Source organism: Chroicocephalus ridibundus, chromosome 2 (genome assembly GCF_963924245.1).
Source record: "Chroicocephalus ridibundus chromosome 2, bChrRid1.1, whole genome shotgun sequence".
NCBI classification, from domain to species: domain Eukaryota; kingdom Metazoa; phylum Chordata; class Aves; order Charadriiformes; family Laridae; genus Chroicocephalus; species Chroicocephalus ridibundus.
The window spans coordinates 160,481,499-160,495,312 of NC_086285.1; the positions used below are offsets into that span (position 1 = coordinate 160,481,499).

The 13,814-nt window shown below is 36.6% G+C and overlaps 1 protein-coding gene across 9 annotated transcripts in view; it reads left to right on the forward strand.

The window, feature by feature from the left end:
• PHF20L1 (PHD finger protein 20 like 1) overlaps nucleotides 1–13,009 on the forward strand; it is a 61,457-nt gene extending 48,448 nt beyond the window's left edge. For 5 of the 9 annotated variants that reach the window (XM_063327557.1, XM_063327562.1, XM_063327559.1 and 2 more), the window contains 8 exons: nucleotides 684–848; nucleotides 1,222–1,403; nucleotides 3,352–3,451; nucleotides 4,644–4,730; nucleotides 5,665–5,860; nucleotides 6,267–6,636; nucleotides 10,076–10,241; nucleotides 11,318–13,009. In XM_063327557.1, the coding sequence (XP_063183627.1) occupies nucleotides 684–848; nucleotides 1,222–1,403; nucleotides 3,352–3,451; nucleotides 4,644–4,730; nucleotides 5,665–5,860; nucleotides 6,267–6,636; nucleotides 10,076–10,241; nucleotides 11,318–11,460 (1,409 nt within the window). In that variant the 3' untranslated portion in view covers nucleotides 11,461–13,009. The remainder of the gene's footprint in view (nucleotides 1–683; nucleotides 849–1,221; nucleotides 1,404–3,351; nucleotides 3,452–4,643; nucleotides 4,731–5,664; nucleotides 5,861–6,266; nucleotides 6,637–10,075; nucleotides 10,242–11,317) is intronic. The other 4 variants (XM_063327563.1, XM_063327564.1, XM_063327558.1 and 1 more) reach the window with 3 other exon arrangements.
• Nucleotides 13,010–13,814: the final 805 nt, after the last annotated feature.

The window sequence follows — 13,814 nt, forward strand, 5'->3', positions numbered from 1 at the left end:
GGGTGATGACACTGCTAGGACATCCCTGGGAGGGGCCTGGGCAGGGTGTGTTTGACAGCTCATCATGCTCCTCTGAGCTTTGCATACCCTACTGGGATGGTCCCGTGCCCATCCCAGCAGCCGTTGGCCCATCAACAGATGATGGCTCCTGAGCTGGGCTTCGGAGCATCCCAAAAGGGTTTTCTTTGGGCTCCCTGTGCCCCTCTGCAGGGGTGCAGAAGAGCTTTTTTCACTTAACCTGACAGGACTGTCTGCAGTTCCTTCTACGTAACAATGTTAGTAGGTAGACCTAAGGCAGAACGAGAGAGCTACCAGCAGCATCTCTAAGGATTGCAGATGGTACAGGATGAATTGTGGAAAAAGACGACTGCATAATCTTCTAGGAAAAATTATTCCTCTGTACATTCAGAGATGGGGGAAGGGGGAGTTAAAGAGGTAATGCTTGTCTTAGCTATTAAACTTCATTGTATTTCTCACTGGAATTTTTTTTAATAAAATATGTTATGAAGAGCTTTTGCCATTTCATACTTAGAGTTTCGTCATCCTAATGCCTCAATGTTGATATGCTTTACTTCTGAACATAATGTTGCAGTATACTTAAATATTCTTTCTTTTTTTTTTCATTTGTGCCGTAAACTTTTCTCTACGTTTATAACAGTGACTTATTTTCTTTAACTTTTCAGATTATTCAGATTATGAAGATAGTTCTGTTGAGTTCTTGGACAGGTGCTCCTCTCCATTAACACGGTCCTCCGGGAGCTCTCTGACTTTGCGCAGCATGTTCTCCGAGAAGAATACATCATACCAGTATCCAAGAGCTATCTTGTCTGTTGACCTTAGTGGAGAAAGTAGGTTGGCTGAACAGCATTTTTCAGTTTGTAGGTTTAATTCTTTAAGAATGAGAGTTTTAAAGGAAATTATATGGTTTATGTTTGTGATTGTAGCTATAAATATGGTGACCGATTTTACTTCATCTATTTAAATCAAAATGCTTACACTCCTCAAGCTGTTCTGCATTGTACTTGTTTTGGTTAAGTGTTGCTACTCTGCTTCTGAGGAGATGATATTAAAGGCATTTTGCAGAATTCATCAAGAAATCTAATATACCAGCAGTGTGTTTGTGTATGCAGACTAAGATTTTTAACTGCCAAAACCCCCTTTTATCTCCATAAAATATTGTATCTCTGCACACAGAATTTCACATATATTTATTTTTACTAGACCTGTCAGATGTGGAGTTCTTGGATGATTCCTCTACAGAAAGTTTGTTACTTAGTGGTGATGAATACAATCAGGATTTTGATTCAACTAACTTTGAAGAGTCTCAGGATGAAGATGATGCTCTCAATGAAATTGTTAGATGCATTTGTGAACTGGATGAAGAAAATGGCTTTATGATTCAGGTAAAGAAATCTGGGGAGGGATGTATTTTCCATGTGAATTTCTTGCTTGTGAAGGTGCCCTTTTGATGTGTTGGAGACCGAAGTTAATGTAGAGAGCTGTAAATAAAGTGAACGATTACAAAGTATTTCTGTGTTCTGCACTTGGTGTGACTCTGTTCCACGTATGCAGAACTATTACCCTAGGATGGGGTTTCCCTAACAAATTGATATGTAGAACAGGTTTGGAAGGAAAGGTAATGTTTTTCTTTATAGCCAGTTGATAACTTTGGAATAAAGTATCCTCTCCCACACACGAATCATTGCTTCTGTCCACAGACCATCCCGATTGTACCAGCCCTCTTGGTTTGGCCCTTGTGCTTTGCGGTACCAATCGTAGAAATCACTCTGCTCACTCTAAATGTTCCTCAGCTGTATCCAAGATCTTTGCTATACAGACGTTAATATTGTCACTGTGATGTGTGTGTGATATGCATTCTTCATCGTTAGAACAGCAGTTCTCAAACTAGAAATCAGTGCCTGGTTTTAGAAACTGCTAAGAATTTAAGTCTTACTTGGTGTAGAAAAAAGGGAAGAGGAGCATAGAGTGTCTGCGTAGCATTCAGGTGCTGGTGGATTGCAACTACTGCTGCTTATTTATTTGTACTCCAGTGAGGGGAGCATTTCCCATCTAGTAATGAACAATTTAAAGTCTTTGTCTCAAGGAATTCATAATACAGTGATTAGATCAGATGCAAACAACAGTGAGGAAGAACTCGGTTATCAGTAACTTTATAAAAGCCATGAAGTTCTTGTGGTGTGTGTTTTTTTTTTTTTTTTTTTTTTTTTTCCCCCTGCACTCAAAAGACAGGTTGGTATTCAACTATTAATGTGGTACAGTTTCTGTTGAAAATACAGAGCCTTTTTAGTTGAGATTTGAAGGAAGGCAAGTGTGGCTGTCACTTAAAGTCTTTTGGAAATGACAGAAAGACCTGAAAGTGAAGGACACAGAGACTGTCCCTGGGAACACATTACTGAAAGGCTGTGCTGTGTTGGAGGAACGAAGCAGGAGTTCAGCTACGGTAATAATGTGAAAAATGGACTGGTGTAGAAACCTTCAGAGAAGGGAGAGGAAATCATAGCCATAGCAGTAGGACGAGAGGAAAGGTGACTTCAGTGGTTTGAATAGGTTGATGATGCTCAAAAGCATGTCAAAGCAAAGAGGAGAGACTTTCTGTAGTAAACCAGCAGATATTTAGAACACAGGCAAACACAGAGTTGAGAAAAGGAAATATGTTTTTAAGTGGTAGTTTCCTGCCTGTTTCTGAAGTCCAGTGACAGCCTGGTTTTTCCTCTTCATGCCTTGTCTCACTGAGAGCAACCAGTTTGCTGTTTCTAGACCCTCATGTCTTACCACTTCTATTTTGCTCTCCTATTCTCTTGTTTCTCCTCTTTCATTTTCTCTTCATTTTCTTTTTCTTTTAGATTTTCCATTGGTGCGATATTAAAAACACATCTTTCTAGCGCACTGGAGAGATGCTTTGTAAATATAAATAATTAAACTGAAGAGTGTTCTACTTTTCACTGTTATGCTGTAATGTATTACATTATCTTTCTACTTTACTGTAATATTATACTCCTGTCTTATGTTTCACTACTAAATATTTAGGTGCTAAAATACTGAATGTTGTAATAAAATGTTATTAAATATTACATCTTCAATTTTTTTTTTTCCCCAGTCTGGAATTTGTGGTTGAGGTAACTTTCAGAACTAGAGCTATTTTTTAGCTTGATGTCTTTGCCTACCCAAACACAAATTGCCCAATTAAAATAATCTTACTCAAACCAGATATTTAAGTTAAACTGCTGTTCTCTGCATTTTGACAAGAAATAGCTTCTGATTTTTTTTTTTTAATTATCTCAGTTTTAGTTTGTGCTCTTTTTTTTTTTCTTTTTTTTCCCCTGATGTCAGTGTGAAGAGTGCTTGTGTTGGCAGCACAGTGTGTGCATGGGACTGCTGGAGGACAGCATTCCAGAGCAGTACATCTGTTACATCTGCAGAGATCCACCAGGTAGGGATAAAGCACCTTTATCTGCAATGGGCTGCTTAGGATTTTTAAGCAGAGATGTTATGCATTGCTTAAACTGTTAAAGATTTGGCTGTTTTGTGTTATCTGTTATACTTCTTTGGGGCAAGCGCTTCCAAGTTTGGCTGTGAGTAGCAACTTCCTTTCCTGTTAGTAACATCTTGTTCAGCTCTGCTAAGTCTCATTCATCATCTTAATTACCATCACTTTAGTTGTTGAAACCTCCTTCCCCCAAAACCTTAGCACTTTTTCATGTCATCGTAGTTTGAAGAGTCTTTCTAAACAAATCATTCTTGTTCAGCCATCTGTTTTGCCTCTGCTTGGCATCACATCTGTTCATTTAAATATTTTTTTAGAGAAAAAGGACTCATTACTACAGTACACTCAAGTATGCTGTGGATGGAATTTCATATCAATTGCAATTTTATAATGTTTGCATTTGTACAGAATTGTGTAAATAAAGGTGTGGAACTGAATATGTAAAATATGAAAAAATCTAGCACTTTTTATGGTAAATGATAGTGCACGAACAGCACATCTTGAACTTAGGATTGTCAGGATAAGTTTGAAATGCTAAGCATTAGGAAAAGTATATTTACTTTTAAACTGATTTAATTTGATGAGGAAAATGTTGATTTTAAAAATGATTCTGTCCATAAGCCCGTTTTTCTTAGCAGTTATTTGGAGAAAAACTGTACAATTTGGAAGAAAATTTTTAGTATTTTTCCTGACAATTTATACAAACTCATGTACGTGTCTCTTGGTGAAACATCCAGCAGTCCAGCTGTTTCAAAAGGGAAATGAGACTACACCCTCAAATTGAGTTTCATTCTGAATTTAAAAAATGAAATCTGAAAACTGTTTGCAGATGTATAAAACAGCACAAGTTTTATTAGTTATTTTTGAGAAGAAAATTTAGGAAAATAATGCTGGACAGATGTGACTTTCCATTTGCCCCAATCTGAGTCTAAGTGGGTGGTATAGAGTCTTGTTTGATAGCACTGTGTGGTATGTTCGTTGAGCAGCCAAACTTTTTTGTATTAAAACCAACTAATTTGTCATGTGTCTTTCCTGCACTGTACTAGGTACTTCGTTATCCCCTGCTATGCAGAGACTGTGTCCCTAATTTTTATCTTCTCTCTCTTCCTAACCATTACTTCTTTTCTTTCTATGTCAGGAGAAAAAGGTCATTCACAATGTCAGTATTTTAAAGTGTATTGGGATAATGGGCAGAAAGGAGATAGACAGGGTATTCTCCTGAAAGGTATGAAGGGCTTCCATCAACCCATTCTTTGTTCTGTATATGATGATAGTCTGATATGAAATTGAGTGTAAGATATTGCGGTCTTAGTCAGTCTGTTTGTCTGGGTTCCTCATTGTAAACAATAATATTGGAATAATTAGCATTACACATTTCTAGATTTGTTTTTCGTTTTTTTTTTTTTTTTTCATTTTTTACTTTTAAATAGTTATTGAGTTACTATAGAAGCATTAGCTAAATACTCATTCATGCCTGTTGGGTTAAGACTATAGATGGTACCGTGGCATGGGAGACCTAAGGCTCACTTACATCGGGATCCTGTCTTGTAGTGTCTGGTAAAAGGCACCTCAAAGGAGAGTGTAAGAGCTCTGCTGTCAGATAACTTTTGAAATGTCTGCTTTTCATGAAGCCTGTTCCTGACTCCTACAAAATAGATATTGACTTTTCAGTATTGAGGCATAATATCTGTCTTTTAGAAACAAACTAGGTGTTTTGGATATGTCCATATAAAATCCACTCTCTAACATTTCTCTTGTAACTTTGTTTTTCTTTTTTTTTTTTTTTTTAAGTAAGCTGCAGTTGTTAGATAAATAAAATGCCAATTTAAACTTTTTTTTTTTGGCAGTTAGATTGATAATAGCACAGTTCTTAGTATCCTGTACTTTGATCATAAAGGTGATTAGGTTTTCATCTCAAATGCCATTTAGAGAGGTGTTGAGATTTCAGGTTTATTTTTGTTTTTGTAAGTGTTAAGTTTCCTCTTAATCCATGAAAACTATATTTTAAAATATCAATAGCGAGATCTTGCTTGAGTCATTCTTTCATGTTTGTTGGGAGACATTGAGGAGAGTACAGCATATAGTTATAGCACTCTAGTTTTAAATACAGTTCTGCTGTGGCTTTAGATGGCCCTCAATTTGTTTATTGCTTACCGCAGGTCAGAGGTGGAGTGCCAAATATCTTTATGATAAAGACTGGCTAAACAATGGACACATGTGTGGATTATCATTTTTGAAAGAAAACTACTCTCATCTTAATGCCAAAAAGATTGTGTCAACGCATCACCTACTGGCAGATGTATATGGTGTGACTGAAATACTGCATGGACTGCAGTTGAAGATTGGGATATTAAAGTAAGTATCAGTCCAGGGTTTATTCTCCATCTTTATATATTTAGGTAGCACAGACTGCTGTTGTTCCATATGTATTATTATCTCATGTTAAACTTCTTTCATGTGTATTAGTCCAAATAATTCAAGTGCAGGCTGTAGAGTACCTCCAGGTTCAGTGAGAGTTAGGTGTTCAGAACCTGAGTGGATCTGGCGTATTGGGATTATTGGTGATATTTTTTTAATATTCAGTTTTGTGTTAAATGGACATTCTGGATTTATCCTAAATTGATACGTGACCTAGGAATACTTACATGTTTGATAATGGTCCTTATTGATAGCTGTGATCTAGCAGCTGTGGATGCTTAATAGTTCCATGCTATAAATGGCATTCTCTGTAATTTGCTTTTTTTCCTCCCCTTTGTTGCAGAAATAAGCATCACCCAGACCTTCATCTCTGGGCTTATTCAGGGATGCGAAAAGAACAAGAACAAATAACTGTTGGGGTAGAGAAAAAATTAGTGACTTTGCCGGATGCTGTTAATCCAACTGAAAGGACGTGTCATGGTCAAAACCATAAAGAGCCGCCCAGTATACCCCAGAAGATGGAAGAAACATACATCACAAGTGAGCACAGTTACCAAAAACCACAGAGTTTTCGTCACGACTGCAAAGCAGTCACTGATCTTATGAGCTCAGATGATGAAGATACAAGTAGTTTTGAGGAAGATCAGGAATTTCACACTGAGAATAAAAACTGTTTACAATATTCTTTTAAAGATGATGGCCTGAATGAGCAGGTAAGTATCATTCTTCATCTGGGTAGTTTCTTAGTTGGAAAAATATGTTCAATCTGATAAAACTCACCACATTCAAGTATTTAGAAACGTTCATTGTTGTAAGTCGACATACTCTATCAAATAAGTTGGTAGAAATCACTACAAGCAAAGTTAGACCACTGAGAAAGTTTTGGGTGAAGTATACCCATTTCAGCTGGTGAATGAAACACAAAATGTGGTTAAAATATTGCCTATGCTAAAACTGTTTATGCTTAATCCAGTCTTTTCGGGCAAGAAACAATCCTATGCTTAAAATGCAGAGTCTTGAAACAGAATTTAAGTGTTTTTTGCGAGATGAAGAAAATGGGACAAGCTTCCTCTTTTCTCTCAATTCTGTTTTCTGTAAGTGGAGTTTCTTTGGTGGTGGTGTTAAACTGAGATTTGTAACAGTGTTTATTATTGTAGCATATTCTTGTTCTAAGAGCAACACTGTCTAGAATTCTGTCCACAAGTAATGATTTACTGACCAACTAATTTCACCTCATGTGCAACATCTTGTGAGTCCTTTATATTGCGTATTTCTTCTAATCAAAGGTGTCACAGGCTGTTAGTCAGGATTATGTTTGGCTGCTTAACGCATTTCTCTCTCATTTTTGCATTAATGGTTTGAATCCATTACTCTGAAAAAGGTCTGAAACTTGTTAGTCTGGTTTTTAGTGAAGAGTTCTCTTTGAGCAAAAACCAAAGTGAAACAAACCTTTCTGTTTTCTACAATACCAACTGTGTGAGAATAAATGACCCAACTCATCTCCCTTTTGAAGTACACTTTCTGGTGTGGAAGAAATGAGTAAGATATGGTTTGTTTGTTTTCTTTTAATTTTAGTTTTAAATGTGACATGTAAGCTGTTATCGTCTGAATGGAAAGTCTTGGCTCATTCTAGTTAGAAATAACTGTATGCTAAATTGCATGATTATGTTCAGTTTGTATAGTAAGGAGACATGCAGTGGTGTAAAGTACACTTTCCTTCAAACAGTAGCTTAAATTGTCATTGTAAATAGCGTAAATACTTTTAGAATGAAAAGAAAATACATGTGAGCAGTGAAACAAAACTCCAGTTTCCTTCAGAGGCTGAAGCATGTATCTAGGAAGAGATCTGATTGCGGCAACGTCAGAGTACTCTTTTCTTTGGAAGACCTTGGTTCACCTTGTTGTCAGTAGTCTGCCTTGGTAGCTGAAATAAGGCTTCATGTCCAGATTTAATACACATTGAAAAGCTCCCCTTGGTTTCTCCATGAACCTGTTTGTACTTCCCTTAAAACCGTGATGATACTGACATTGAAGTGCCGTTTTTACACGAACCAACTTCTCTGTAAGGTGCCTTCTTCACCTCTCCTTGTCAAAGTTTTGGTTGGGACTTTGCAGTCTCCCTTCTTGCATCCCTCAGAGCCTTAAATATTCTGGTTTTCCATACTGTTTTGTCTTGTCTTAATCTACAGTTCCATTACATATCTTCTTTTCTCGTATAAACAGTGTTCAGATTGCCTATTATCAAGACCCTTTTTGGACTACACATCATCTTTAAAATTGTATTTAGTTTCCTTGTTCTCGTTTCTGAAAGCACGAGCCTTTCCCACCTGAACCTCCTGTTTATTTCTCCTTTGTGAGCTGGATCCTGTGCTCTGCTTCTTGTGCTACCTGTGCCACCGCTCCCTGATTGCCTCCATTGATCTCTTAACTTAGAGGAGGACCTGTTTGATCTTGAGGGTTTTTTTCCAAGGAGCACTTACTAAACTTTTGAACAAATATAAAGGTCATTAAAAGGAAAAGAAAATATTTTATTATGTTATTTAGATATTAAGTTATTTATCTTTAAGATATGTTCATGTGGGCATTTGAAAGAATCAACTAACAGATGATCTTGGTTCTACAGTTATGGACTTGGGTCCTTATGTAGAGAGGGAAAAATGTCATTCTTCTCTCATGGTTTTAGAGAGGGTCTGAAAATTGTAAGAGATAGGCCATTTCTTATTTACGTTGAAAATATCCTTTACAAAGATTAATAGTTTGAATAGGGAAAACACTGTTGAGACAGACCTGATGCCTTGAGAGATGAAAGATTTTACCTGAAAGGTTTGAGAGTTTAGAGGCTTTCCTGACTTTCAAAATCTATCTTTGGTAAATACCCTTAAGCCCTTTAGTTAATATTTTGAGTATTAACAATACTTGTCCTCCAGGACCCTCTCTTAAAGCTACTGGCAGGTTGGTCCAAGTTTGACTTTTTTTTTTTAATGGATTTTGAGTCTTAAGCAAAAAAAGTGACTGTTTAAGAAGTAACTTAAAATCCATCAGTCGCAATTTTCTTCTTCCTCACTCTTCTTACTCTTCCCATTCTTCGCTAGAAAAAGAAATGAAGAAAAACACTGAAGAAAAAAAAATGGTATTAAGTCTGTTATGTGACTTGAAAAAAAATTAGCTTGAGCATTTTATCAGAAAAGTGTGTTAATATGATGAAACTTACTCCTCTGGCATTTGTCGTGAACTTACACTGTGTGAGCGCACGTATCCAGTGTTTTAGTCCCTAAAACAGAATCATTGATAGTGAAAGAGCTTCATGAGCTATGAAGTCTTAGCGGATATAAAATAGAAACTATGAATCGTGCTAATTCATGGAGGTACTGAATATTTTAACTCATTAAATCTGGTATGCTTCCTTTGGTTATTTCCGTTAGCTGAAATGTCAAATACAGAAAGATGAGGAGCTTGTGTGTTATCTCTGACTTGCTGTGAAGATCCTAATTATTTCAAAGAAGTCAGTCTTCCTCAGATATTGTGTTTGCCACAACTCTGCATGTTACTGCCCTCGTAGCTATCCCCAAACGTGTTCAATTCTGTCCCAGACTTGTGCTTGCAAGTTATATGGGACCATAGCGATGATAGGAAGAGAGAAGTCTTTTGTCCTCATCAGCAAATGGAACGTCCAGGTTATTTGAGCAAAATAATGACTTCGATATCTTGGATATTACTGCATTTTAGGGAGTTTTCCTTCATTCTCTGGCTGAAGTTGAAACAAACGTTAAGGTTTTTGCACACTTTTGGTGACAGTAGAGCAGTGCACTTAATGCTTTAAGTCATGATTTGTATAAAAAGGGCACAGAAATGCAGTCAGGCTTACTGCATTAAACAAAGTGCTTGAGCCGGTAAATTTTACCTTGTCTCCTCAAGTGCTGTACATGCTCATTTCTATGGAATTTGCATTTTGCTTGTGTTAGTTTATTGATTTGTCGTGGTACATGGCTCTTTGAGTGTGCTTTTAGTCAAGTAGACAGAAGTACAATTCTAAAACATCATAGTTTATCATGTGACTCAAGTGTTGAAATCAACACCAGAAATTAAAAAAAAAAAAATAATGAAAAAACATCTTAAATGGCATTTTTTTTTCTTTCTGTCGCTGCTATAAAGAAGAATTCTGCTGAAGGCAACACTGTGTTTGTTTGTAATGAAAGAAAAGGCTCAGAAGAACAAGTGGACACACATCTTCAATGGCAGCTAAATCTCCTTACCCATATAGAGAATGTACAGAACGAAGTCACCAGCAGAATGGACCTGATTGAAAAAGAAGTTGATGGTAACTGCATTGCCAGATACTTGTTAATATACCTGTAACAGCATCTTTCATAGCAACCGTGTTGAAAGTGATCTGAGGCACTGAGGATGGATTTTTAAGTATTGTGTTCAAATTTGGGTACCCAATATTATGACCAGAGCTTGTACCCTTGATGCTCCAACCCCCTTCCACGAGTTTTGACTGCCCAATAAAGTAGCTTAAGCACTCAGGGCCGCTGAAAATGTAGCTCAAGTTTCTGATATTAGGCAGACTTCAGAAAGCTTAGATAACTTGTCTCTGTCCAGACGTAGTTCATAAAGTTGGTGGATTTTTATATGCCTGGAGTGGTTTTGGCCTGATTGTTCTAGTATTTGACAATATTTAAGAAAAAAAACCCAACGTTCATTCTGCTGTCAACTTCGGTTTGCTGTATATTAGTAAGTAACTAGTTTCAGGCAGACAAATCAGGCTCCGTGAGAAAACTTGAATGAGATTGTAGTGTAGAAGTAAATCTGACAGCATGTAAGTTTACTCACCAGTCATAGAAATAAAGAATGAGAGGAGCTTGTAGTCTAGTCATAGGAGTCCTTACTGATATTTTGACAAATAAAGTTCCCTTATTCCCATTTGCAGTTTTGCTTTCAATATTCCTGCTTGTACTAGGCAATATTTCTAGGCTAACAGGGTTGACCTTTCCCCTTCTCTGTCTCTACAAGCATAGAAATTCCTTGAAAAAGATTGGAGAAAAAAAACATCCTGTAACCTGGACCTTGTGAACAGGAGCCTGCTAAAGTGACAGAAGGAAGTCTTGCATTTAAGGATTGCATTTTCTCTTGCAGAACTGTCATAGCCAGAAAGCTCTGAACTGAGGTTTCTTTTATGTGTGTAGATTGTAAATTGGAAGATACGTTTGCATTGTTTAAGTGAAATTAGTTCGTGTTTCCCTAATTAACATTTCTTCTGTTAAATAAAAATCACAGCCTCAGTATATTTTCCCTTCTCATAAAAGACAGACAGTAAGAAAGAAAAGTTTAATTTTTATGAAAACTGCTTCTCGAAGATTTATTCTAATCAACCTCTTCATTTTTCTCCTGTAGTTTTAGAAAGCTGGCTTGATTTCACTGGAGAACTGGAACCACCAGATCCTCTGGCAAGGTTGCCTCAGCTCAAGCGACGTATCAAACAGCTCTTAATCGACATGGGGAAAGTACAGCAAATAGCAACGCTTTGCTCTGTATGACAAAAGGAAGAATAAAGAAATAAAAATAGGTTCTTTACAGTGAATGTTCTTACTAGCCACAAGACTGACAGGAAGACAGTGGAAAGCTGAGCATTTATCTGGTTCTTTGCTGATTACATTCATAGCCTGAAGCTTTAGAGAGGGAAGAGAGGAAATCTAGAGGAAGGAATCTGTTATATTGAAAATCTGAGTATTCGGTGTCCAAGCTTCAAAATGTAATATATTGCATACTGAGAAATGCTGATATGATTTTAACATGATAAACAAGAAAATCCCCATATATAAGAAAGTTGAACAAACAAAAACTCTGTGAAGAGCAATGCTACTATTTTGAAACCTTTGGCAAAGAATTCTAAATTCACAGAATTCAGCTGACTAAAAATTCTTCCAAACTGCTTTTTTAATGAATTCCTCTTATCTTGCTAGTGAAAGATAGACACAGAGAGATCTGTATCCTCTCTACAAGGAAAGTTTTTAGATTGTTTCCTTCTCTCATGTAGGTTCAGGGAAATGAACATACTAGCTTTGATTTTTTTGAAAGAAATTACTTATCATGGTCTCTTTTTTAAAGTATTTTTTTAAATAGAAATCCTTATTACAGCACCCTTAGGCTCCTTTAAAACATAAGTGGCAAATAGTGGTCAGATGTGCCAAATAATATTAAAACCACTGGGATGAGAGTTTGATTATGACTTAGACGAAGGTTTTTTTCCAAAGTCCTACTTGGTGCCAGCAATCCATCCAAAATTGTATCTAGTTTATATTTTTTTATGTTCTATTGCAGTATTTGGGATTCAAGGTACCGTTTTTGTCCTGGGTAGCTCTGTTCCAGTGTTGGCCCTCTGAAACTTTACCATCCTCAGCTGGGATGAGGAATGACAAGAGCAGCAAAACTGTCTGTGGCTGTGAATAATGCTAAACCACTAGAATAAATGTCACAAGATACATTCTCCAAGATGGTTTTTATAAAAATCTTTCGGCTTCGGTGAATGAAATGTCATGAAACCAAAGGCAACCTACTTGCTCTGTTAGCTCTTGCTGGATTTTGAGCCCAGGACTTTCCCTGTGCTTATAAGTTGCCACTGTACCCAGTGCTACATACATATTTGTATGTGTATGTATATGTGTATAGATACACGTGTACGTATATACATACTATACACATTTATATCTACACATGTCTAGTTTTATTACAATAGACTATAAGAACTGGTGGTTAACATGAAATGTTACCTTTTAACAAGCAGTTTCTAAAATTGAAAATAATGTATGTACAGGTTTTGAAATTTGTAAAATATGACTGTTAAAAGGAGGCTATTTAACTGATGACGTTAAGATACTTGAACATTTTATGCCTCACGTCTGTTTATCAGTTCTAGTTATCTGTATAAATGCATTTTAGAACCGATAGACAGTAAACTTGAATTTACCTTTTGATAAGAGTACAAGCCACTGTACATTCAAAAATTATTTAAATTTGCAAACACACTGTTCTATATGTAAGGTACTGTATGTAAAACTGTTTATTAAAACTATTCTGCATACTCTCCATTTTCCACTTTTCTTCCTGATCTACGTACAAGTGTAAAAAAGAAGTGATTGTTATAATGTACAGACCATCAAAAAAAAACAAAACCAAAAAACAAAAAAAAACCCACAAAAAATCTTGGAATGCCTTTTGAGGATGCGTAAAACCGAAAAGCGTGCCAAAGATGGATTACGTGGGAAAGACTTTGCAACCAGTGCATTGAACTTTCGTGGTAATACCATTATGGAGAAAGGAAGCAGCGTGGCTGGTTCATTGCTCAAATAAACCTACCCTGACACTTCCCGTCCGTCTGCCATGTCTGAAGTGAGTTGTCACTCGTGATGTCCAAAGCGAAACGTAAAACCCTGTTACAGAGTGGTTGCTATTTAAAAAGTCTTGCCACATCGAGCTTATAGGAGACACTCCAGAGCTGTGTGGTAACGAGGAAGTTAATTGCGGAATCACGATTGGCAACTTCGTAAGGCAGAAAGAACATAAGAGCTGAGGAGTTGTTGACGTTTTTGTAGCAACTGTTAATAAAATACTCTGTGTTATATAGTTGGATGCTTAAATAACTGCTTCAAACTATGAATAGCGGAGTGACCTACTTGCTTTTGGATATGTGAGACTCTTTTATATATTATTCACTTGCTGCATAGCCTTGAATGTGGTACTGTGTGTACTGTATAAGAGAAGTGTAAATCCAGATGAACTGCTTTGAAACGAAGTGGAGTGTATTTACATAATTTATACAGCATACACTGTAGCAATGTTATGCAATGCGTGTGCATGCCTGTGGTGTAATATAGTTGTAAATGTTGAAGTT